Source organism: Actinia tenebrosa, unplaced genomic scaffold (genome assembly GCF_029948245.1).
Source record: "Actinia tenebrosa isolate PJP-AT-01 unplaced genomic scaffold, QUT_ActTen_1.0 PGA_scaffold15__27_contigs__length_11533743, whole genome shotgun sequence".
In the NCBI taxonomy this organism is placed as follows: Eukaryota; Metazoa; Cnidaria; class Anthozoa; order Actiniaria; family Actiniidae; genus Actinia; species Actinia tenebrosa.
Window position 1 is genome coordinate 8093082 of NW_028292575.1, and position 25377 is coordinate 8118458.

The 25377-nt window shown below is 38.8% G+C and overlaps 6 protein-coding genes, 1 long non-coding RNA gene and 3 pseudogenes across 8 annotated transcripts; 5 read left to right on the top strand and 5 right to left on the bottom strand.

Moving 5' to 3' along the window:
- Positions 1-5523, top strand: part of LOC148910998 (histone H4-like) — a 7296-nt pseudogene extending 1773 nt beyond the window's left edge.
- On the bottom strand, positions 10-3888 carry LOC116303408 (uncharacterized protein C22orf15). Of its 2 annotated transcripts, none has more exons than XM_031712939.2 (5): positions 3752-3888; positions 2933-3019; positions 2263-2379; positions 1333-1407; positions 10-1119 (listed from the first exon to the last, which is right to left on the bottom strand). In XM_031712939.2, the coding sequence occupies exons 1-5, from the start codon at positions 3774-3776 to the stop codon at positions 929-931; spliced, it is 495 nt and encodes a 164-aa protein (XP_031568799.2). In that variant the 5' UTR covers positions 3777-3888; the 3' UTR covers positions 10-928. The 2 variants fall into 2 exon arrangements, with proteins under 2 accessions (XP_031568799.2, XP_031568798.2); XM_031712938.2 differs by having other exon boundaries at positions 2933-3022.
- Positions 4592-5002, bottom strand: LOC116303409 (histone H3-like). The gene has a single exon (XM_031712940.2). The coding sequence runs from the start codon at positions 5000-5002 to the stop codon at positions 4592-4594; it is 411 nt and encodes a 136-aa protein (XP_031568800.2).
- A 945-nt stretch (positions 5524-6468) lies between the features above and the next one.
- Positions 6469-6846, bottom strand: LOC148910999 (histone H2A pseudogene; annotated as a pseudogene).
- A 305-nt stretch (positions 6847-7151) lies between these two features.
- Positions 7152-7526, top strand: LOC148911000 (histone H2B.2-like). Its single transcript, XM_089030447.1, has one exon. It carries the CDS (start codon positions 7152-7154, stop codon positions 7524-7526), a length of 375 nt encoding a protein of 124 aa, XP_088886573.1.
- Positions 7527-8595: 1069 nt separating this feature from the next.
- Positions 8596-9006, bottom strand: LOC148911001 (histone H3-like). Its single transcript, XM_089030750.1, has one exon. It carries the CDS (start codon positions 9004-9006, stop codon positions 8596-8598), a length of 411 nt encoding a protein of 136 aa, XP_088886876.1.
- A 1211-nt stretch (positions 9007-10217) lies between these two features.
- LOC148911002 (histone H2A pseudogene) lies at positions 10218-10595 on the bottom strand (annotated as a pseudogene).
- Positions 10596-10893: 298 nt separating this feature from the next.
- Positions 10894-11268, top strand: LOC116303406 (histone H2B.2-like). The gene has a single exon (XM_089030448.1). The coding sequence runs from the start codon at positions 10894-10896 to the stop codon at positions 11266-11268; it is 375 nt and encodes a 124-aa protein (XP_088886574.1).
- Positions 11269-12750: 1482 nt separating this feature from the next.
- LOC148911003 (histone H4-like) lies at positions 12751-13073 on the top strand. Its single transcript, XM_089030800.1, has one exon. It carries the CDS (start codon positions 12751-12753, stop codon positions 13060-13062), a length of 312 nt encoding a protein of 103 aa, XP_088886926.1. The 3' UTR covers positions 13063-13073.
- A 9076-nt stretch (positions 13074-22149) lies between these two features.
- LOC116303402 (uncharacterized) lies at positions 22150-23385 on the top strand. The gene is made up of 2 exons (XR_004197947.2): positions 22150-22418; positions 22821-23385. It is a non-coding gene; the product is annotated as an uncharacterized LOC116303402 (long non-coding RNA).
- The last annotated feature ends 1992 nt before the right edge of the window (positions 23386-25377 follow it).

Consider the following 25377-nt stretch of genomic DNA (forward strand, 5'->3'; position numbering starts at 1 on the left):
TACTCAAACTTCTTGATCTTCGTTTATTATTTATTCGTTATTTAACGAAGGGGGGAGGGGGAGGGTGAGCAAATGAGTGGCCTTGAAATTTTAGTGACCCTGTGAAAATGGGATCCCATTTGAATTCATTGAAGAGTTTTTTATAGGAGAGCCATTCGAAATGTTGGACATAAACAGAGGGTCCAAAACAAATTGGGTAAACTAATGGAGGCTGGCAAAAACAATATATTTGTCTGCTATTTTCTTACCATATCCCACCCACTCCCCCCGATACATAATGAACGGTCCCTTAGTATAATGATTGTGTGGAAGGGAAAGTGGGAAAGAGATAACAATAGCCCCTCCCATACTGTTTGATCATAGTATTTGCCCTGTACACCCCAAATATAAAGGGTAGCATTTCGGTATAGCGTTAGAAATTTACCGAATTCAACTCAAATAGACCTCGTCCTCGTCCTCGTCCTCGTCCTCGTCATCTTTTAGCATGACTAGCTCTTCTCTGATTGGTGGTAGGGTTTTTCATACCACCCGATGATACACTGTCTGATGTGTGTATCGTCAGTAGGGGCCTGGACATTTCATTCTTGTTACATCATCATCGTCATCATCATCATCGTCATCATCTTTTAGCATGACTAGCTCTTCTCTGATTGGTGGTAGGGTTTTTCATACCACCCGATGATACACTGCCTGATGTATGTATCGTCAGTAGGGGCCTGGACATTTCATTCTTGTTACATCATCATCGTCATCATCATCATCGTCATCATCCTCATCATCTTTTAGCATGACTAGCTCTTCTCTGATTGGTGGTAGGGTTTTTCATGCCACCCGATGATGCACTGCCTGATGTGTGTATCGTCAGTAGGGGCCTGGACATTTTATTCTTGTTACATTGTCATCATCATCATCATCATCATCATCATCATCATCTTTTAGCATGACTAGCTCTTCTCTGTTTCGTGGTAGGGTTTTTCAAACCACCCGATGATACACTGCCTGATGTATTTACTGTAAGTAGAGGTCTGGACATTTTATTCTTGCTACCTTGTCTGCCATGCTTTGATTGACGTCCATTGAGCTCTAAACTGCCAAGGCTCGGAATTCTTGACAGACTTTCTACAACGCAACAGTGAGAAGCCATTTGATTCGTTTAATTTTCATATAGAAGTATGTTTAGGAATAGACCTGTTTGATTTCCTTGGGCGTTATGTTTTCCCATTTCGGACACGTGTCATTCTCTAGATTATCATTTCTATGTTTAGCAGTTGTGCATGAGAAGACACACGATAATGAATAATGATGCCCAAAATAAGTGAGTATATATCTCACCCAGAAAGTCGCCGGTTATGTAGTCCTTATCCTTAAGTAAAGGTGTGTATGTTGGTCGGTCGTTCCCTTCTAATTCTGCAAAGCAATAAATGAGAAATCACTCTTTTATGTTTAGATATCGCAAAAATATTCAATGAGGGAATCTATAATGAATTCGCAGAAAATAATGTTCAGATTACGTTGTTTGCGCAGTCATTCAAGTGCACTAGTACTGATGAAAGGAGAAGAGAGATTGGCCCTCCATTCTATTCTACTTCCCCAGGCTCGATGCCTACCTTGTTACTTTCCGGTAGGCACACGCGTTTTGGTGCGGAATTTCCCGCAAAATACACAGGTAGCCCAACCAAATAGGAAAAACTAAAGATTCACGAGTTTTAGCCAAACTTTTGGTAGGGCTGTGACCCTCTTGTGACCCTTCACAGGTAGGTCGACCAAATGGGAAAAAAGAAAAATTCACGATTTTTAGTTAATCTTTTGGAAGGACGGTGACCCTTGTTCTCCCTTGCCACGCCCCTGTTGCTTGCCCTTGAGCTACTCGCAGGTTGTGCCGAAGTCAGTATGCAGTTCATGGTTCTGACTCAGACAATAGCGAAACAATCACCTTTGCAGAAATTTTCCCAGTATGATTAAAATCTTGTCCTGCATACAACTATACAGTATCTATTTTAAAGAATACTACAAGTACGAGGCATTTTCACAGGACATGAAACAATCGATACACGATGATCATTTTTCCACGATCATGGTTTTGCATTCCAAGGTAATCTAGCTAACTTGTCGAATTTGTGGGACATAGCAACGGTAACTAAGATGCATGAATGACACTCAAAACGTTTAGTGGAACCTGCGGGAATGATTGGCCTGAAAGATCAACCTAACTCTAAGTGTTTTATTGCGAGTTGAAAACAAAAGTTTGGCAAGTGAACTTACTTTCCACTTTGACGAGTATGAATGTTTCTCTCTCCTTGAGGAAGTCACTGGCGTTTGACTTCTGGTTGTCAATCAAGCACCTCACAGAACCATGAATATCAGACAAATCAACTAGAACTATTCAAATTGAAAAGCAAGAAATCTAAAAAACATTTTTTTTAATGAAGAAAATTTTCTGAGCTGTACGGGAATAAAGGGTGGGGTAGATGTATAGTGAACCGCGGGGGTTCCATTCTTGGACTCGGCATCACATGTGAGTAGAGTTTGTTTAAAAAGTTTCTCGGGTTTTCCTCCCCTTAGCAAAACCCAACACCCTGATTTTGATCAGCCCAGAGGTTGTTACAGGGTTCGATCTGTGAGTTAGCCATGCCCTGGATTTAATCAGCCCGGCCAGAGATTGTTTCCGGGTTCAATCTGTGACTCGATCTAGCCATGCCATGAATTTGATCATCCCAGAGCTTGTTTTAGGATATTTGACAAAGCTTAAATATTTTGAAGGTTTGAGGGGGAGAGGTAGTTAAACGAAGAGGTGATACAATATACCTTCATGTATCTTCTCACTTGCGTTTACAAAAGGTAACCCAACTCTGATGATATAAATAAAAATTCACCACAGGAGCCCCATAAAGATATTACAGATCGACATCATGTTTTTGCATATAGTACAAACCTTCCTGTGTGCATCTGCATCTTCTTTTGATGTCTTCAAGAAGATGAATAATTTGACAGTTAGCATTGAACAAGGCTTCTTCACAATCTGCTGAAAACCACGAAAAGTTTGTTCGATAAAATGATTTCTAGTTCTTTAATAAAATCTTTGACTCCAATGAAAGAAACTTCCTCTCTCCATTTTCATGTGATCTATATTACAAATACTTTAATACTGACTTAAACAACCAATTAGTTTACCATTTTTATGTTAAGTGAGTCAACACAACCCCACTGAGGTTTTGGATCTAGTGAATCAAAGATAGTAAAATATTCTCATTGAATACTCATTATCACGTCGCAGTAATCACCCACACTTCCCCTAACACCCTATATCCATTACTCAAAAAACTCAACCTAATACTCTTGCCCACATCCACTACTCAAAACCCCGTACCCATTAACCCGTACTCAAAACTCCAATGCTCCATATTTTTGGGTCAATGTTTAGTAATCTTAAATACTTGAAAATTTAAAGGATAAGCAAACCAGCCATAATGTCTGGACTTATACGATTTGTGTCATTCTGGTTTGCAAATAGAATCACTAAATGCCTCTGATACTCTGATACTCAATAGTAATTTTGCACAAAGAAGTTGAAAAACTCCATTGAAAAACTCAGAACTTCCAAACGCATATTCCAAACGTATTTTCTTTGAGCATCAGAAATCATTTTCGTACGATTTTGCGGATAAAGTAACTAAGATTGAAAGCCAAACAAACACATTATAGCTAATTAGGTTCAGAAATTCGAAACTAAATCATCAAGTGGCTATCGTACCTCCAAACTTGACTGTAATAAACATAGCGGCTTATTCAAATTTGTGGAGTTGAATTCAGTCCAATATAATATCGACAAATCAAGAGTGAATCAGTCAAAGAGAGTAAAATATAGAAGAATCTTCGTTCACGCAACGAGCCAACACAGGTATGTGTATATATATTTGCATAAGAAATAGCTTTCAAAGCAGATAATACAGTCAAGTCTCTTTTCATTAGTGGAGCGACACAAAAGATTTTGACGTTTTCAGTGACACTGCAAAATTTGCTGATAACATTAGTAACTTAAAGTTCAGACGAGACTCAAAGCATGTCATTGCGCATGTTAAGGCTATTAATAAGATCGTAAAATTCATACAAACTCTTTACTAATTTAAAAGTTTAGCCTTTGTTTTTAGAAAGAAAAAAAAAATGAAGCCCCAATCCTTGAATGCAATAAGAAAACTAAAACGAAAAAATGAATTGCCAAAACCCGGTATTGTTCAATAGAGTTCCTACGAAGTCTTCGGATTTGAACCAGGGACCTTCAGATCTTCAGTCTGACGCTCTCCGCTCTCTCCGCTATTTCGGCAGATGTGAAATAATTGAGTTTTTCTGAGATGGGCGGCGTTGTTTGGCGGTCTGCGGTCACTTTATTGCGAGGGGAATGCAGCGTGCAAGAGCATAATGTTTATTTTTATCAACGTTTTAGTTTTGTGAAATAAAATTGTTTTGAAAGAGCGTTGTATATGGGAATGTAATCACACAGGGAGTGACAAAGGTAACGCATATATGGCCATGGCTTTGTGGCATTTGATGGCTTCTAAAGAAGCCGTTGTTAGATTAAATATTTGTAGAGTGTTTAAGCTCTCTCTCCACGGATTCGACGGGCAAGCTGAATGTCCTTGGGCATGATGGTGACTCTCTTGGCGTGAATGGCGCACAAGTTGGTATCTTCAAACAGGCCAACCAAGTAAGCTTCACTAGCCTCCTGAAGGGCCATCACAGCTGGGCTCTGGAATCGGAGATCTGTCTTGAAGTCCTGAGCGATCTCACAGACAAGACGCTGGAAGGGCAGCTTGCGGACCAACAGTTCGGTTGATTTCTGGTAACGACGGATCTCACGAAGTGCAACGGTACCGGGCCTGTAACGATGAGGCTTCTTGACTCCACCAGTTGCTGGGGCACTCTTACGTGCTGCTTTGGTGGCCAGCTGTTTTCTGGGAGCTTTTCCTTCTGTAGATTTTCGTGCGGTTTGCTTAGTACGAGCCATTTCAGTATTTTCTGAATTTCTCGAGTATATGGTTTTTGATAACAACCAAGATCTTATACCGGCCGCCAAATAATTTGATTGGCTACAAACGACTAAGACCGTGATTGGCTGATTGTGCAATGCTTTTCTTTTGACTTCTATACTCACCGCTTTAACACCGCTAAAACTTGAATATTTCAAGCCAAAACCAATTCGTTCGCTAAGAATTCTTTCTATAGACGAATTTGGAACACACAAACGGAAGTTTGATACAAAGTATAGATGTTTGATACTAAATATGAGTATTTTGTCTACAAAAGACAGCCCGCCATCCGTCGTCTTGCTCGTCGTGGTGGAGTCAAGAGAATCTCTGGTCTGATCTACGAAGAGACCCGTGATGTCTCCTCAAGGTTTTCCTTGAGAATGTCATCCGTGATGCCGTCACCTACACCGAGCACGCCAAGAGAAAGACCGTCACAGCAATGGATGTTGTCTACGCTTTGAAACGCCAAGGACGTACCCTGTACGGATTTGGCGGTTAAAATGGAACTTTATAAAAACAACGGTTCTTTTAAGAGCCACCACATGCTAAAAAGATCATGACTGTATGCTTGAATTACACACACACACACACACCGCTAACATCCACAGTAAATGAATCTTAATTGCAGTCTAGAAAAAAAAAACAACTTCAATTCAACCTGAAAAAGCTCTTTATTTCTTTCTTTCTTTCTTTTTTATTTCTCGCATCAAAAGTCGCAATAAGGAAAGAAATGTTCGTATATGATGCTGTCAGAATAGTCCTTATCGGGATAAAAGCGCCAAATACTTAGCTTTCTCTCATAGACACATGGAATGTATAACCCCTGGTTATAACGATGGAAGTTGCTCGGTACGCGTTATTCGTTTGTTTACAAGACTTAGAAAACTCATTAATCATTCATGAAGAAAACACAATAGAAATCATGACCATGAAGGTGATTTTATATCTGATAAAGATTCGTCTTCATTTGCATAAACTTTAACTTGGATTTTCTCTATCAAACTTGGTTCATTTCGTAAAAAAATCGGTACACAATGAGAACAAACATCATAAGTTTTCTAAGCCGTTCAATAATCTCGCAGATCGTGGTTTATCGGGTCTAAAACCACTCGGCTGCGCCTCGTGTTTTATACCCGATAAAACACTCCTGCTCGTTTATTAAACATTACATAGAGCAAAATGCTTTTATCGGAAAGATGATCTTCCCAACCTTACTTTGTATGAGTTATAAAAGTTTTATTTTCTGGTTTGTCTGATTATGGCATAATGAGGGCCGTGTACTTGATTGTCTTGTGTGCGTTCATCATGAGATAGTGAAACTGATGTGTGTGGTAAGGTCTATAGAAAACTAAGTGTAGTGTTTATTATTGTTATATAAGCATATAATCATTTCTTTTTCGTCATTTGGTGGCTCCTAAAAGAGCCGTTGTTTGCTGTTTTAAGCTTAAGAACTTTTCTTTTCTGTCTTCTTGGGCAGAAGAACGGCTTGAATGTTGGGCAACACACCCCCTTGAGCAATGGTAACCCCTCCGAGAAGATTGTTCAACTCCTCGTCGTTTCTGACAGCCAACTGCAAGTGACGGGGGATGATTCTGCTCTTCTTGTTGTCACGAGCAGCGTTACCGGCCAACTCGAGGATTTCAGCACTCAGGTATTCAAGAACAGCAGCCATGTAGACTGGAGCACCAGCACCAACACGTTGAGCATAATTGCCCTTGCGGAGAAGACGATGTATACGCCCTACGGGGAACTGTAGCCCTGCTCTGGATGAACGTGTTTTGGACTTAGTGCCCTTTGCTTTACCTTTACCGCGACCAGACATGTTTAAGAAAGTTTTCTTTTTCAATTAACTTGATTAGATTTCGTGTGAAAATACCGAAACAAACGCGTGCATCAGATTTTATAGCCCAAGCTGGACGATGGTCGGATCACAAGCCACCAATAAGATGCGGACCTGACAACAATACACAAAGACTAAGGAAATAAAGCGCTTTGAATATTTATGGCTCTACCAATCAAAACCTTAGAATGTTGGTCCGTGATTATCAATATCTTCAGTATAAATTCGTTCTACAGCGCTTGATAACATCATACTTATATCGTTATATCTGTTTAATACTATCAAAGATGGCTCCTAAACCAGCCGTAGTAGAAAAGAAAGGCGAGAAGAGAGCAGCCAAAAAGGCTGGCATCGGTGACAAGAGGAAGAGAAAGTCCAGAAGAAAGGAATCCTATGCCATCTACATCTACAAAGTCATGAAGCAGGTCCATCCTGACACTGGTACTTCCAGTAAGGCCATGAGCATCATGAACTCCTTTGTCAATGATGTCTTCGAGCGCATCGCTGGTGAATCTTCCCGACTTGCTCACCACAACAAGAAATCCACCATCACTTCTCGAGAAATCCAGACGGCTATTCGTCTTCTTCTGCCTGGTGAACTGGCCAAGCACGCAGTCAGTGAAGGCACCAAGGCTGTCACCAAGTACACCAGCAGCAAGTAAACAGTTTGGAACTGTTTGCTACACAAAAACAACGGTTCTTTTAAGAGCCACCCAAATGAATCAAAAGTCATGACTACTATGCTGCCTCGACAACAAACAAATACATGTTACTATAACGTCATGGCAAACATCAGTATATATAACATGATTAAGATCATAGAAACTGTTGAATCCCTAGTAAAAACTGTTTAATTCTAGAATAACACCTCTAGATAGATAACAAAACAAATGAAGCCCCTAATTTAATAAGAAAACCAAAAGGAAAAAAAATGGATTGCCAAAACCCGGTATTGTTCAGTAGATTGTTCAACACAAACAAATACATGTCACTATAACGTCATGGCAAACATCAGTATATATAACATGATTAAGATCATAGAAACTGTTGAATCCCTAGTAAAAACTGCTTAATTCTAGTATAACATAGATAACAAAACAAATGAAGCTTTAATGTGATAAGAAAACCAAAAGGAAAAAAATGGATTGCCAAAACCCGGTATTGTTTAGTAGATTGTTTAACAGAAACAAATATATGTCACTATAGCGTCATGGCAAACAAATATATAACATGATATAACGTCATATAAACTGTTTAATCCCTAGCTAGTAAAAGCTGTTTAATTCTAGTATAACACCTCTAGATAGATAACAAAACAAAGCAAAGCGAAACGAAAAATTGAATTGCCGAAACCCGGGATTGTTCAGTAGAGTTCCTACGAACTCTTCGGATTTGAACCAGGGACCTTCAGATCTTCAGTCTGACGCTCTCCCAACTGAGCTATTTCGACAGATGTGCAATAATTGGGTTGTTAGTTTTTCTGAGATGGTCGGCGTTGTTTGGCGTTCAGCGGTCATTTCATGGCGAGGAGAATGAAGCGTGTTATCAAAAGGAAAATGTTTGTTTTTATCAACGTTTTAGTTTTGAGAAATAAAAATGTTTTGATAAAGTATGTTGTATGGGAATGGAATCACACAGGGAGTGACAAAGGTAACGCATATATGGCCATGGCTTTGTGGCATTTGATGGCTTCTAAAGAAGCCGTTGTTAGATTGAATATTTGTAGAGTGTTTAAGCTCTCTCTCCACGGATTCGGCGGGCAAGCTGAATGTCCTTGGGCATGATGGTGACTCTCTTGGCGTGAATGGCGCACAAGTTGGTGTCTACAAACAGACCAACCAAGTAAGCTTCACTAGCCTCCTGAAGGGCCATCACAGCCGAGCTCTGGAATCGGAGATCTGTCTTGAAGTCCTGAGCGATCTCACGGACAAGACGCTGGAAGGGCAGCTTGCGGATCAACAGTTCGGTTGATTTCTGGTAACGACGGATCTCACGAAGTGCAACGGTACCGGGCCTGTAACGATGAGGCTTCTTGACTCCACCAGTTGCTGGGGCACTCTTACGTGCTGCCTTGGTGGCCAGCTGTTTTCTGGGAGCTTTTCCTTCTGTAGATTTTCGTGCGGTTTGCTTAGTACGAGCCATTTCAGTATTTTCTGAATTTCTCGAGTATATCTTTTTTGATAACAACCAAGATCTTATACCGGTCGCCAAATAATTTGATTGGCTACAACCGACTGACACCGTGATTGGCTGATTGTGCAATACTTTTCTTTTGTCTACTAGACACACCGCTTTAACACCGCTGAAACTTGAATATTTTGAGCCAAAACAAATTCGTTCACCAAGAATTTGTATATATAAGAATTCTTTCTTTAGACGAAATTTGGAACCCACAAATCGAGAAGTTCGAGACAAAGTATAGATGTTTGATACTAAAAATGATTATTTTGTCTACAAAAGACATCCGTTTTGGTGTTCGAATCGAACAAGCAGTACTAGCCTTACATATTTTAATTCATGATGATCATTTTTTTTTTTTTCATAGTCAAAATTCCTTTACACGATTGTTTCCTAAGAGGTTCGTTTTCTTGATATTTAGGGAAGAATGAGAATGTCATCCGCGATGCCGTCACCTACACCGAGCACGCCAAGAGAAAGACCGTCACAGCAATGGATGTTGTCTACGCTTTTAAACGCCAAGGACGTACCCTGTACGGCTTTGGCGGTTAAAATGGAACTTTATAAAAACAACGGCTCTTTTAAGAGCCACCACATGCTAAAAAGATCATGACTGTATGCTTGAATTGATATGATTCACACACACACACACAGCTAACATCCACAGTAAACGAATCTTAATTGCAGTCTAGAAAAAAAAAAAAAACAATTTCACTTAAACCTGAAACAGCTCTTTATTTTTTTCTTTCTTTCTTTTTTATTTCTCGCATCAAAAGTCGCAATAAGAAAAGAAATGTTCGTATATGATGCTGTCAGAATAGTCCTTATCGGGATAAAAGCGCCAAATACTTAGCTTTCTCTCATAGACACATGGAATGTATAACCCCTGGTTATAACGATGGAAGTTGCTCGGTACGCGTTATTCGTTTGTTTACAAGACATAGAGCAAAATGCTTTTATCGAAAAAATGATGAGTTATAAAAGTTTTATTTTCTGGCTTGTGTGATTATGGCATAATGATTGTGTTGTGTGCGTTCATCATGAGATAGTGAAACTGATGTGTGTGTGGTAAGGTCTATAGATATAGTCTTTATTTTCGTTATATAAGCATATAATCATTTCTTTTTCGTCATTTGGTGGCTCCTAAGAGAGCTGTTGTTTGCTGTTTTCTAAGGTTAGGAACTTTTCTTTTCTGTCTTCTTGGGCAGAAGAACGGCTTGAATGTTGGGCAACACACCCCCTTGAGCAATGGTAACACCTCCGAGAAGCTTGTTCAACTCCTCGTCATTTCTGACAGCCAACTGCAAGTGACGGGGGATGATTCTGCTCTTCTTGTTGTCACGAGCAGCGTTACCGGCCAACTCGAGGATTTCAGCACTCAGGTATTCAAGAACAGCAGCCATGTAGACTGGAGCACCAGCACCAACACGTTGAGCATAATTGCCCTTGCGGAGAAGACGATGTATACGCCCTACGGGGAACTGTAGCCCTGCTCTGGATGAACGTGTTTTGGACTTAGTGCCCTTTGCTTTACCTTTACCGCGACCAGACATGTTTGAGAAAGTTTTCTTTTTCAATTAACTTAATTGGATTTCGCGCGAAAATACCGAAACAAACGCGTGTATCAGATTTTATAGCCCAAGCTGGACGATGGTCGGATCACAAGCCACCAATAAGATGCGGACCTGACAACAATACACAAAGACTAAGGAAATAAAGCGCTCTGAATATTTATGGCTCTACCAATCAAAACCTTAGAATGTCGGTTCGTAATTTTCAATAAGTTCGGTATCAATTCGTTCTACAGCATCATCCCTATATCGTTACATCTGTTCAATACTATCAAAAAAGATGGCTCCTAAACCAGCCGTAGTAGAAAAGAAAGGCGAGAAGAGAGCAGCCAAAAAGGCTGGCATCGGTGACAAGAGGAAGAGAAAGTCCAGAAGAAAGGAATCCTATGCCATCTACATCTACAAAGTCATGAAGCAGGTCCATCCTGACACTGGTACTTCCAGTAAGGCCATGAGCATCATGAACTCCTTTGTCAATGATGTCTTCGAGCGCATCGCTGGTGAATCTTCCCGACTTGCTCACCACAACAAGAAATCCACCATCACTTCTCGAGAAATCCAGACGGCTATTCGTCTTCTTCTGCCTGGTGAACTGGCCAAGCACGCAGTCAGTGAAGGCACCAAGGCTGTCACCAAGTACACCAGCAGCAAGTAAACAGTTTGGAACTGTTTGCTACACAAAAACAACGGTTCTTTTAAGAGCCACCCAAATGAATCAAAAGTCATGACTACTATGCTGTCTCGACAACAAACAAATACATGTCACTATAACGTCATGGCAAACATCAGTATATATAACATGAAGACGTGGGTTCGAATCCTGCCAAGGGCATTTGATATTTTTCTCTTATTCTCTCTACTTCATTATATACACACCGAACGCATAATTTATTACTACTATACTATGTCTATTCTTTGCGTACATATTTACGGTGTTCAACTTATCTATAGAGAAAAAAGTATCGCTCTGGGATCCTCACGAATACCCTACATTTCATATTCTGGCTGCGTTACCTGCGTGGTTGGTCCTTGTAGTGTATTGGTTAACACATCGGACTAGAATACCGAAGACGTGGGTTCGAATCCTGCCAAGGGCATTTGATATTTTTCTCTTATTCTCTCTACTTCATTATATACACACCGAACGCATAATTTATTACTACTATACTATATATATAACATGATTAAGATCATAGAAACTGTTTAATCCCTAGTAAAAACTGTTTTATTCTAGTATAACATAGACAACAAAACAAATGAAGTCCCCACCTTTAATTTAATAAGAAAACCAAAAGAAAAAAAAAATGGATTGCCAAAACCCGGTATTGTTTAGTAGATTGTTTAACAGAAACAAATATATGTCGTAATATATAACGTCATGGCAAACAAATATATAACATGATATAACGTAATATCAAATGTTTAATCCCTAGCTAGTAAAAGCTGTTTAATTCTAGTATAACACCTCTAGATAGATAACAGAACAAAGCAAAACAAAAACAATTGAAGCCCCAATACTTTAATGCAATAAGATAAGCAAAACGAAAAATGGAATTGCCGAAACCCGGCATTGTTCAGTAGAGTTCCTACGAACTCTTCGGATTTGAACCAGGGACCTTCAGATCTTCAGTCTGACGCTCTCCCAACTGAGCTATTTCGGCAGATGTACAATAATTGGGTTGTTAGTTTTTCTGAGATGGTCGGCGTTGTTTGGCGGTCTGTGGTCATTTTATTGCGAGGAGAATGAAGCGTGTTATAGCAATGCTATTCTTTTGTCTACTAGACACACCGCTTTAACACCGCTAAAACTTGAATATTTCGAGCCAAAACCAATTCGTTCACTAAGAATTCTTTCCATAGACGAATTTGGAACACACAAATCGAAGTTTGATACAAAGTATAGATGTTTGATACTAAAGATATATGAGTATTTTGTCTACAAAAGACATCCGTTTTGGTGTTCGAATCGAACAAGCAGTGCTAGTCTTACATATTTCAATTCATGATGATGATTTTTTTTTTTCATATTCAAATATTCCTTTCACGATTGTTTCCTAAGAGGCTCGTTTTCTTGATATTTAGGGAAAGAATTTCGGTGTCAATCAATTCATCATCGGAAATATCTAAAGAGCTAAATATGTCTGGTCGTGGTAAAGGAGGAAAAGGCCTTGGAAAAGGAGGCGCCAAGCGTCATCGTAAGATCCTTCGGGACAACATCCAGGGAATCACCAAGCCCGCCATCCGTCGTCTTGCTCGTCGTGGTGGAGTCAAGAGAAACTCTGGTCTGATCTACGAAGAAACCCGTGGTGTCCTCAAGGTTTTCCTTGAGAATGTCATCCGTGATGCTGTCACCTACACCGAGCACGCCAAGAGAAAGACCGTCACAGCAATGGATGTTGTCTACGCTTTGAAACGCCAAGGACGTACCCTGTACGGCTTTGGCGGTTAAAATGGAACTTTATAAAAACAACGGCTCTTTTAAGAGCCACCACATGCTAAAAAAATCATGACTGTATGCTTGAATTGATATAATTCACACACACACACACAGCTAACATCCACGTCAGTAAACGAATCTTAATTACAGTCTAGAAAAAAAAACTTCACTTAAACCTGAAACAGCTCTTTATTTCTTTCTTTCTTTCTTTTTTATTTCTCGCATCAAAAGTCGCAATAAGAAAAGAAATGTTCGTATATGATGCTGTCAGAATAGTCCTTATCGGGATAAAACCGCCAAATACTTAGCTTTCTCTCATAGACACATAGAATGTATAACCGCTGGTTATAAGGATGGAAGTTGCTCGGTACGCGTTATTCGTTTGTTTACAAGACATAAATCAAAATGTTTTTATCGAAAAAATGATGAGTTATAAAAGTTTTATTTTCTGGCTTGTGTGATTATGGCATAATGAGGGTCGTGTACTTGATTGTCTTGTGTGCGTTCATCATGAGATAGTGAAACTGATGTGTGTGGTAAGGTCTATAGAAAACTAAATGTAGTGTTTATTATTGTTATATAAGCATATAATCATTTCTTTTTCGTCATTTGGTGGCTCCTAAAAGAGCCGTTGTTTGCTGTTTTCTAAGCTGAAGAACTTTTCTTTTCTGTCTTCTTGGGCAGAAGAACGGCTTGAATGTTGGGCAACACACCCCCTTGAGCAATGGTAACACCTCCGAGAAGCTTGTTCAACTCCTCGTCGTTTCTGACAGCCAACTGCAAGTGACGGGGGATGATTCTGCTCTTCTTGTTGTCACGAGCAGCGTTACCGGCGAAACCACACCTTTTACTAATATGAAGAGATGAGATCACTGAGGGCACTTACTACCCTCTCTTTGTTTGATAACAGTGCCATACTATTACTTTCAAAGTTAAGATTATTACTTACAAAGGCTAGAGGTAGTCACACCCTTTACCAATACAAAGAGATGAGATCACTTATGCCAGCACCCCCTCTTTGGTTGATAACAGTGTTAGTACTAGACATAGTCACGATAGTGATAGTACTACTTACAAGGATAAAATTTTTATTTGTGCTATTTACAATTGCTATAATTACAGTATTACGTATGCCCGTTATTGGGATATCGGAGTACTAAGGGTAGCAATGTCCCTTCCCCACATCAGCCGCAGCAACAACAGTGGCAAAAACCTGCAGTAAATAACGCTGCTTATCACTACTTGTGCCTTTTATTACATGTTTTGAATCTCCCTACTTGACTCCCGGAGGTGGTTTGTACAAACGCACCGCGCCTTTGGACAATGCATGATCAATGGACTGAAACAACTTGCAATGGGCATTTTGGTACTAACAAATGGACATGACTAAAGCTTCTTTCGTCATCGGTTTTTATCGGCGTTTCCAATGAAGTGTTCAAGCGTTGTTCAAGAGAGGCCCCATGCACACTATCGAATCGTCCTTCAAAAAGCGAAACACTAGGAACTCGAAGAAGCGATTCAGGTTTATAGGTAACGTTCTCAAACGTCATGGCGAGGTTGACCGTGTTGGGTTTCATTGGTGAACGTCTTCCAAATAATCCATCTATTTTCTGTTTCATGCTTTTCATGCTTTTGTAGTACATGAAGGTATTGACGACTCCGTTGGAAAAGACAAGGATGGCGCAAACATAGCGGATGATAAAGTCAGTACTAGGATCAACAATCTGGCCATTGAACGATTTGATTCCTTGGTAAACAGCAAACGGGAAAGAGGTGGCTCCAAATATAACCACAAGCCAAATAACCAACCAAGTAGAGCGAACCTTTCTCTTTGTTACATCACTTGCACTTGGATTTGGTTTGCAGCCACATTTTAATTTTGTGATGACGATAGCGGAACGTATTGTCGAGAAACATATGATGATGAGAGGAAGAACGAATGTAAAAAATAGCGATGTCATATAAAATGCCTTTTTCGTTGAATCTTCCAGATCATGGGCGCACTGAAAAACGTAGAAATTGCCCTGGACTTCGATGATATTTACGCTAAAGGTAAATGATATTGCCAAGCTCCAGAAGGCGGCGAATCCCCAAGCACATTTAACCATTCTTCTTGTTAGTACCATTGGAAAGCTACGAAAAGGAAAGACCAAGTTCATGTACCTCTCAAGACAAATGACCGCCAAAATTTGTGTCGATAATGTTGGAAACGCATAGCTGACAAGTCGCACGATAGAGCATCCCAACTTGGTTTGAAGACTAGCAACGTATTGTTGGATGATAAGACTGGGACATGAAAAGAGAGACCCCAGTAGATCTGACAGCGACAGGTTGTAAATGAAGTAAGACACAAGTGATCGTCGTCTCATTTCTTCGATGGGTCCTTCGTATCTCGATTCTTTCTTGGTCATGATGACAACGACGGAGTTGCTAACAGTACCAAGTAGGGCAATCAAACTCAACGTCACACTAAGAATCACAAGATTTTGGTCGGAGGTTGGGCTGTTCACGTAGGTTCTGGTGCTGGATCTTGATGTTAGGTTGGTCAGGTTTTCGTAGTCAACAGATAACTGACTAAAATTCCTAGTCATCTTTGCTAAAAGAATGGATAATTTGTGGAAAATATGTCTGCAAGTAAAGTTCTTCCAGGAACGAAAACACTACGACAAAAAAGTGTTAATAAAGAGGTAAATTTAAGACGAGCGAACTAAGTGTACAACAAACTATATAAAATCATTTACAGGTTAACAGATGCTTGTTGAGAATGGTCCCAACTTCAGTGTAAGCTCTTTATATTCTATTAACTATTCACGAAAAGCCCACTGATAAAAATAGATAACAGGAAATGCAGGAAATATTGGCACAATAAAGACAGCAACATTAATAAATGCTTAAAAAATGAGAGCGAATCGAAGACATCATTACAAAACCCTTAATCGATTCCATTTTTTTAAACTACCGTTTATCAAATTGCATAGCTGAGAAATTGCCATATGTGCGCACGTATTTTTGAGCTTTTTTTAGAAGTACCTTTATTTATAAGAGAGAAATGAAGGCATAGAGGTGCACGGAACGCAACGCGAAGCAAAAGAGAGAAATTAAGTAGCAGGAAATGGTAAAAAATAAAACAATATTTAATGAAGAAGAAACAAAAAAGTTTTGGAAAACAAGCAAATCAAGTGTTTTTCGGGCAAAGGAAGCTAGTGAAAGATAAGAAAACAAAAAGAGGAAGCAAAAAAAAAAAAAAAAAAAAAAAAAAAAAAGAAAAAGAATTAAAAAGCAGAGACAAAAATTACATAGAAAAACAGAAAGCAAAAATCAAACGTTATATAAAATATTATGGAATTTTTTCTATGATATTTTTTCAGTTGCCTATCACTAGAGCTTTTTGAAAAAGTATCAGGGATGGTGATCAGTGTACCCCCTGGCCAAACTGAAATTACATTTCAGAATTTCTAAATTTGGAAATGAATTTCTAGATATCAAACTATTTTCTGGATTTAAAAATTATTTTCCGAATTGGGATAAAAATTTCTGAATTCGGTAATTATCTATAATATTGAAGTTGGAAATTATTTTTTCGAAATCTAAATAGACACTTTTTTATTTGGTGCCTTTACGACGGAATACGTTAGAATATACGATAATATATAGCTTAGTATATTAAGGTGTAAGTTGACTGGAATTATGACCTTTACGGGCTACAAGCTAGTCAGCTAGATATCTATTACATAATTACAAATGTTTGGGTCAAAGTTTTCAGGGAACACTTCTGAAATCAGTCTCACATGACCTCAAACTCGAAGTCACTGAGGTTAGTCTAAGCGAAGTCTACGCAAAACCGAGAAAAATAATTTCCGAATACAGATACGCTATTCGAAAAATAAAAATTTTGAAAAGTAGAAGCAAAGAAAAAGCAACGGACGAACAATGCTAGAGAACATTAAAAGCAAAACTCATACTTGGCCAGAGGTAGCACTTATTGATGGTATCCCATATTTTCTGATATACTTTTGATATACTAAGTGTATATTTAGATCTTATTAACCGAGCGGGAGGTCTGTACGGGATAATCTTGACCGAGGTCGGAATGTACAGACCGAGGTCAAGATTATCCTGTACAGACCTGCCGCTTGGTTAATAAGGCTAAGTAACAATTCTTTTTCCGTCAATACCACTTAAGAAGTTCTTGTAAACTATTAAAAATTTCTTCGACCAAAATTACTGAATTTTTTAACGCTGCTTTTGGTGATAAAAACCAGTAATTCAAGGGCGGATTCAGAAAAAAATTTGGGGGGGGGCTAATTGAGTTTCTTCTGTCAACACAACGGAAAACAATAAAAAAAAGCATCGTTTTTTTCTGCTGGAGGGGGGGCTGAATTTGCCCCCCCCCCCCCCTTGGATCCGCCCTTGTAATTTTAGCTATTTGAAGAAATTAACGTATATTTTAAAATGTCCATACCAACCAACGAACAACTTTTAAAACCCAAGAATGTTGACCGACACGACATCTACAGACATAAATCAGTCATGCGAAGATCGACGAAAATCAGATTTTGAATTCTGGTCATCAACGACCATGGTTATAAGGAGGAATAAAGTGTTTTATAGCTCAAAGAGACAAAATATGGGATCGATTTAGTGCATAACTGTATGTTTAACAATTATTCGCCGATGGAAGTCTAATTAGAAAATATGGTATATCGGCTGATAATGTCCGAGAAATGGTGAGAAATGGTCCAACAAAGAACAATTGATCGACAAGCGCAGCTTCATGGACAAGGGCACTTTGCGTTCGTTATAGTAGCGAAGAATCGGGTAGTTCGAATTCCCAAAAAGAGTTGATTTTACCGCGCCTAGAGCTGCGAGTTATATCTAGCTTTTGGTCTTGGATTTGACCAAGAAAATATGAAGTGCTTAAAATTCTCTTGCTTTGATCAAGGATCAAGATGATCTATAATTAGGTGGTTTAGTTGTCATTTAGAAATACCCTGAAAACACAGGACAGAACCATTAAACCACGTCTAAATACATAACAATGGAACCAAAGATAATAGCAGTGGAAGGCTGTCGTATAGCTAGTAACAGCTAGGTCTCGACACCAGGCCAGCAGTCTTAAAAATATTTTAAGAAACACGACTAGTACTATTTTAAAACAAGACTGACAGGTTTCGGCAGTACGTACGTTCCATTTTAACTTATGTGTTGATTGAGAACCGAATGAATAAATAAATAAAAAACTGACGATTATATCAGTTGCTATATTTAGTTAACTACTTGGTTATCTGTCTTTCCTTCCGCGCCAGATCATTCATGTCACCATGGTTACTTACCGCATGATTCCAGGTCAGCCCACGCATGCATGCCCATCACAGTATATCGTTGACCATCGATATACCACTGACAGTTTATTCCAATTTCTTGACTCATCATTTCAAGAGATCGAGAAGGGGTTAGCACTTGCAATTAATTTTTGTGTGAGGCCACCACAGATGCGGGCCATTAGATTGGTTGCCCTACTAGCCTTACTTCAGAAGAGATTCGTCATTTTATCACATTCAAAACAACTTGCAAATTGATCGTTGCTTGAACTAAGTGATTGAGATTGACAGTTCAAATCTTTTATACACGATGAACAAAGGTAGTTCCTGTTGTTATTCTGCAGGTGTTTTTAAGTATACATCAATAGGAGCATAAACGTTAACAAGCTTGGCACGGATGTTTCTTTTTTCGCCGTAAATTTACAGGCGCAAGAGCCGGAGTGGTATCGTGAAAATTATAAAGAGGACTGTCTCAGCTAGAAATAGGATTGCTGAAACTGAGAATCGAATCGAATGTAAGTAAGTACTTTGGTTCCAGCATTGAAGTCATTATGGTAAAAATATCCCATTGAACAGCAACTGAAAATAAATTAAGTAGCTAGTTATTATTCCAGAGTTTAATTCGCCAAGAGAAAGGGAAATCGGAACTTGAGGAAAATCATTCCACAATGTGTATCAGGTATTTTCAGACCATTTAAGTCGACAAGCATTGAAACATTTTGGAGTAAGCTGTTTCATAGATGACGTCATCCCATCCCATCCCATCCCATCCTACTCTAGCTATTGGGGTTTTGAGGAGTCGTTTACATATTTATTTATTTACTTATTAATTAATTAATTAATTAATTTGTTTGTTTGTTTGTTTGTTTATTTATTTATTTAGCTTTCCCATTTAAACACCCACGCACACACAAACACACACAAACACGTTATATGTAATATATACATACATAATGGCTAGGAATTTACTACAGCATGTGCCAATTACCGTGGTCCCTCACATATATATTTACATTTAAAGAAAATGAGTTATTAAGAACATTTTTGTTTCTTCCATGTGCGAGGATCTTCCTGGTCATAGACGAGCTGCAGAGCATGGTGATAGTACTCCAGGAAAGATCTCTTGAAGGCAGTCAGTGATGCGTCTCTAACTGGTAGATGTTCTGGTAGAGCATTCCACGTTGCATGCTCTAATAAAGAAGGAGCGCTGTTAGGTGACTGTTTATTTATTTATTTATTTATTTATTTATTAGTTTCGCCGTATATTAAACTGGAAATATAATAACTGGAAAAAAATACTGTGATATATGCGACAGGGTGACCGCAACAGCGTTAAGCCAATTACTGCGGGCCCAAATAATGTATTAAATGAAACTTAGTGCATAAAGATAATTTAAGTAGATATATTGACACATTTGAATCAAATAACTAACAACAGGAGGTAGCAAGAGTGAGGCTTCTGCAAGAGTTACATTTTAAACAAACTGTTTTAAAAGTACGTGGGTCGTAACAGTTGTAACTGTCCAGTGACTTTACGTAGTAACTTAACATGGCGCGTTTAAATGTGTTGAGTTTGTCCATGTTCAGATTTAGTTCATCAGCGAGAGCGTTCCATATTCTAGTTGTCTTGATGAGATAGGATTTCTGGTACGTAGAGGTCTTGCACTGACGTACTGCGTACTGTTCTGCATCTTCTCTGATCAAAAGTTACTGCCCTGCTATTACTCGATGCTCTCGTGGTTCTGCCCGTATCCCTCAAGACTGGTGACACCTCACTATCTATGTACACCAGACATTAATTGCTTTGAAGAATTAATAAGATGATGTCTAGCATTTCATGGCAATAAGAGATGGGCAACAGATTGGTTAGTTGTAGTATATCCTTGTATTGCATGTCACAGCCGAATGGGAGTTTGAGTATGTACTTGGTTGCGTTCCGCTGTACACGTTCAACTTGTTTAATGAGCCCAGCAGAGTGTGGCGACCAAACCTGAGTAGCATATCCTAGATGGGGGCGTACAATACCAAGTACAACGTGCGGCGTGTTTGGAAGCTTTTGATGTCCCTGGAAGATCGGTAGACAAATCCTAGAAGCTGGTTGGATTTGGCGCATTGCTCACTGACATGTTTAGACCACGTGAGATCCTTGAGATAGTACTGATGCCGAGGTCCCTTTCTAATTCACAACTCTGCAAGTTCACCCTTTCGATGGAATACGTGGACTGTACGTGTACAGGGTTTTGTTTTGCGTGTGATGCGCATATACTTGCACTTTGAAAGATTGAACAAAAGGCCAGATGATTCTGACCACTGAGCAAGATTTGTGAGGTCTGTCTGCCGTGCAGCGCTGTCTGACATGCAGTCGATCTTCTTGTATATTTTAGTATCGTCGGCGCTACAGGCAATGCTTGATGAATTGGTAACATCAGGTAAGTCAAGGGCGGATCCAGTCAAAATTTTAGGGGGGGGGGGCTAATTGAGTTTAGGGGAGGGGGGCTAATTGAGTTTAGGGGGGGCTAATTGAGTTTCTTCCGTCAACGCAACGGAAAACAGTAAAAAAAAAGTATCTAATTCTTCAGTTTTGTTTTTGTTTTTGTTTTTGTTTTCCTGAAGCCCCCCTTCCTTCTCCCCCTGGATCCGCCCTTGTAACTGTTACTTTCTTATGCGTTATCCTGATGATCCACTAATTGTGCGAATTGGCTAATTGAAAATTCATAAATATACGTGGAAGAAACATATATGCCATGCCTCGAGAGGTTACTTGTTTGTGGTCAACAAGCTAGTGTTATATGTGCTGATTCACTCAAGAGGACTTAAACTAATTACATGAGCTCTATTTATAATAACTTCATGACATGTGTCATTCTACAATCAATATGATATTATCGCTGAGTCTTGATTGGCTAATGGAAATAGTAAATTCCTAAGTGTGATATCTTATTTAAGAGTAATACGAGTGAAAATCATAGAACTAAACATAGCTTAAACTAAAGATAATATGTGAATATATGGTAAATGTATAGAAAGGTCTACGAGGAATATTTATATCATAAGATTTAAAAGAATAGTGGTAAAATAACTAAGCAAAGGGGGAAAGAGTGTTTAGGGTGTAACCAGAGATGTACATGCTAATGGGAGGAGCTAAGAAGTTTACTTGTAAATTCAAAGCATACCATCATCTAAACTTGTGCGTGATGGTAGCCTTACTGAAATCTTATATCGGTATTTTCAATAACTAATTGATCGTTCTTTATCTTGTTTTCATACGATAAGAAATAGTAATTAGAAAACTGATGTCTAGCTTAGTCTGTAAAAACATTAATTTTCTCTCTCATAACACAAGTGCCACTTTAAGCCCCGTTTACACTGGCAATTTTTGCTGCGATTTTTGTGGCAATTTTCAGAAATATGAAATCTTTTGTCTCATCCTTCAAAAGAGACATTCGTCTAGGAAAATCTTGGTATCCCGAAAAAAACTTTACAAGTAAATTCTTTACCATTATTTATTATGGACAAAATCGCAAAAAAATCGCAGTAAAATTCGCCAGTGCAAAAAGGGGCTTTAAAGCGAAGGATATTAGAAAAAGCAGATGGTAGAATAGATCGAATTCTCTACATTATTTCATTATTTCACGTTCGTTAATTTCGTTTAGTTTTCCATTGTTTTCCTTCATACCCAATTACAGACTGCTTTGGGGCATCTGTACATTGGACAATGAAAGGTGATTAGTTTTTCGGTTTTCGTTTACATCCCTGTCGTGCATGCGACTAATGGAAAAGTACAGAGCTATTGACTTGAATTCTAAAATTAATATTTTTAGATTCAATTACTATTCTGAATTGAATGAACCTTTCGTAAGAATAATATTTTATGACAAGGCAGAACCTATTTCTAAGCATTTTAATTTGAGAGAAGGTTGGTTTCAGAACGCGTCCAAGTGATCCAAGATAACGAAGACATGGTGAACTCGAAGTTGCTTTTAATTACTTTTCTGTGCGTCTTTGCCATCATCACTGAAGCAAAACCCTCCAAACGTTCGGTGCATGGTAAGATTATGTTAACAATTAACCCTGAAACATCTCGGCTCTGGGTTGATCTTAAGTCAGGACACGGCTAACACACAGATCGAATCGAATCCTCTGGGCGGATCTAAGTCTAACTCAGAGATTGAACGGCTAACTTACATATTAAACCCTGAAACAACAAGTCAGGGCTCAGCTAACTCATAGATCGAACCCTGAAAACACCTCTGAGCTGATCTAAGTCAGGGCACGGTTATAACTCTCAGATCGAACCCTAAAACAACCTCTGAGCTGATCAACAAGTCAGGACACGGCTAACACAGAGATCGAACCCTGAAACAACCTTGAAAAAGCCTTCGAAGAAACAGGGAAAGGAAAACGTACTTATAAGTTATATTTTTCTTTTTTTTTCTTTCTTCAAACAAGTCGATAACGGGGAAAATCTATACAAAAGGCTTGGAGTTATATGGTATCTAGATCCTGTCCCGCCTACCTTCAAGTTGAGACATCGTCAAAGGGCAAAGTGAAGGACCGGAAGGAGAGAGTAAAATGAGCAGCAACAACAACGAGGTTATGATCAAGAAAGAACAAAAATAGTGACAAGAAAGAATTATGACTTTGATACCGGGTACTGCTTACTTATTGTAATCGTGTGTTGCCCTACTGTTCTTAAACCACAACCATCCAGCAACCCGCATTTGCAATTCTCCAATAGCGGCTTTGCACCATCACGTGATGGCAGCCATGACTGGAGGCACAACAATAGAGTCTTTCTCTCCCGGGGAAAATGAAATATTTCTTATGTTAATCAGAATAGACCAGAGTAGACTCACGTGATGGTGCAAAGCCTCTAGACTATTGCTTTTTCTGTTACAACAAAGCTAACTTTATTTCAATCTTTGAAATGAATCAAATTGTATAGTAAGATTTCTTCAATATTATTTTAATGTTATTTTCCTCTCATTCATACAATAAATAAGCATTACTTATATGCGTTATTGGTTTGTTCTATATCGTATGTTTTTGGTATAAGCAAGAAAAATAGTAGAACGACCTTAGGTCATCGGGTGGGTAGAGTTGATATTGAGTCAATTGGAGACGAGCCTCTAAGTGAGTTTCCAATGTGCAAGAAAGGACGTATTGCAATAACATTTCAACTATCCAATCAGGAGCTCTGTTAGAAAACCTTGCGCGAAAGTAATATATAATATAAACAATGTGTTTGGCGTGCGAAATATATCTTACTAGCCTAGATACTGACATGGAAATAACTCCCAAAAAACTTGTCATTGGCGAATTAAAACAAACGTTTCTTGTGTAACAGCTCATCAGAAAAGTCTAATAGAGTATTGGTTTTCAGAGGACTTTAATTAATTAAATGATTGCTATCGACTTCCTCGTTAGGTCCAAAAAAAGCACTGACGAGTCTGCTAAATTTTTCAGTTTTATATAAAAGTTTTATAAAGAAGAGAGGGCTATTTAGTTATACTATAGTGCAACCCGAGCACGCACAAATGAAAAAGACGTGGAAATCTGTTAATTTTGCCAAGGCAATGTGAAGTACTTCATATTCTCTTGATTTTGACTATTGTACGCGGATTCCTCTGGTGAATATACTTTACATCTACACCCTTTGATCATATCATCCGCTACGACGATGATAGCTCTTAGGTCAAATTCATTCATATGCCAAAGGATGGGGGAAGATTTCTTCTCAAAAACCATATTTTTTGATAACCCCCCTCCCCCCCCCCCCCCCCCGTAGCTTGATTTCCTAAGCCCCCCTCCAAACAATCCATGAATATTCAATTGAGACCAAAACTTCCCCCCCTCCCGTATGCATGCCAAATTTTTAAGGCTCCCCCCCCCCCCCCACCCTTGCACGTCATACAAAAAAGTATCTTCATTCAGTCTTCTGTTCCCAAACATTGTCGTCTCCATGGCAATTACCATCTTACTTGGACCGTCTGGGTCTACAATGATATTACCTCGTCTCAAATAAATGCAAATGCAATAAGCGGCCCATATTGTAATAGAAATCAATAGAGAGTTTTATGATCCATCGTTTAAGGCAAACGTGAAACGTGAAAGTTTTAAGTAAAGGCTGATTCATCAAAACTTTGGTGAGAAGGTTTACAAAAGGTGAAGTGAAATGCAGGAAAATGATAAAATTAAAGCGGTAATAAAAGTGCCTATCACCCTTCTGACATTATTCACAGCATTGATTCTACATGGGGTAAGATGTTGAATAACCAGGAAAAAATTTATACGCTAATGCTGTGACGTATGTGGAGTAATCATTTAATATACAAAACATTACTGGAATGGATAAATTAAATTTGAAATACGTCATTGTTTTCCCAAATTGCTCTTATAGAAATTATTGCAAGTTGGTTTTTCACATATACTAACCAGTAAGTGTTTCGAATTACAAGGAACAACAAATAACCATAAATGCCTCCTCATACGTCACAGCATTAGCATATGACATGAAAAAACCTTTATAACTTCAAGAAGCCGCACTCAAACTATGAATTTTTTTCAGGTTATTCAACATCTTACCCCATGTAGAATCAATACTATGAATATTGTCAGAAGGATACTTTATTTTTTTAATATTGTCACGAGAAGTATATTGTACGACTAATATTGAGTACTGAGAAGTATGGGAGTGATACTTTCCCTACGCGCGGACACATAGACTTCCTCTAGACCAGACGCTCTTGAGTATAAGCTTATTTGCTTGTCTTGTACGAAGTAGAGGTTGCTGACTGTAAGACCCTCTGAAGACTAACGAGAACTCACTGAAGATAACTGCAACTAAGTACTACTCACCCTGAGTGAGCTCGTATTTAAGGGCTAAGCTAGAGTCTACCCGGGTCAAACTAGAATTGAACCAGTTAGGCCACGTATGACGTAAGAGCTTGAGACAGGTGTTGACTTTAGGAAAAAGTACGAGCACTCCGTTTTAAGAGCTGACTTT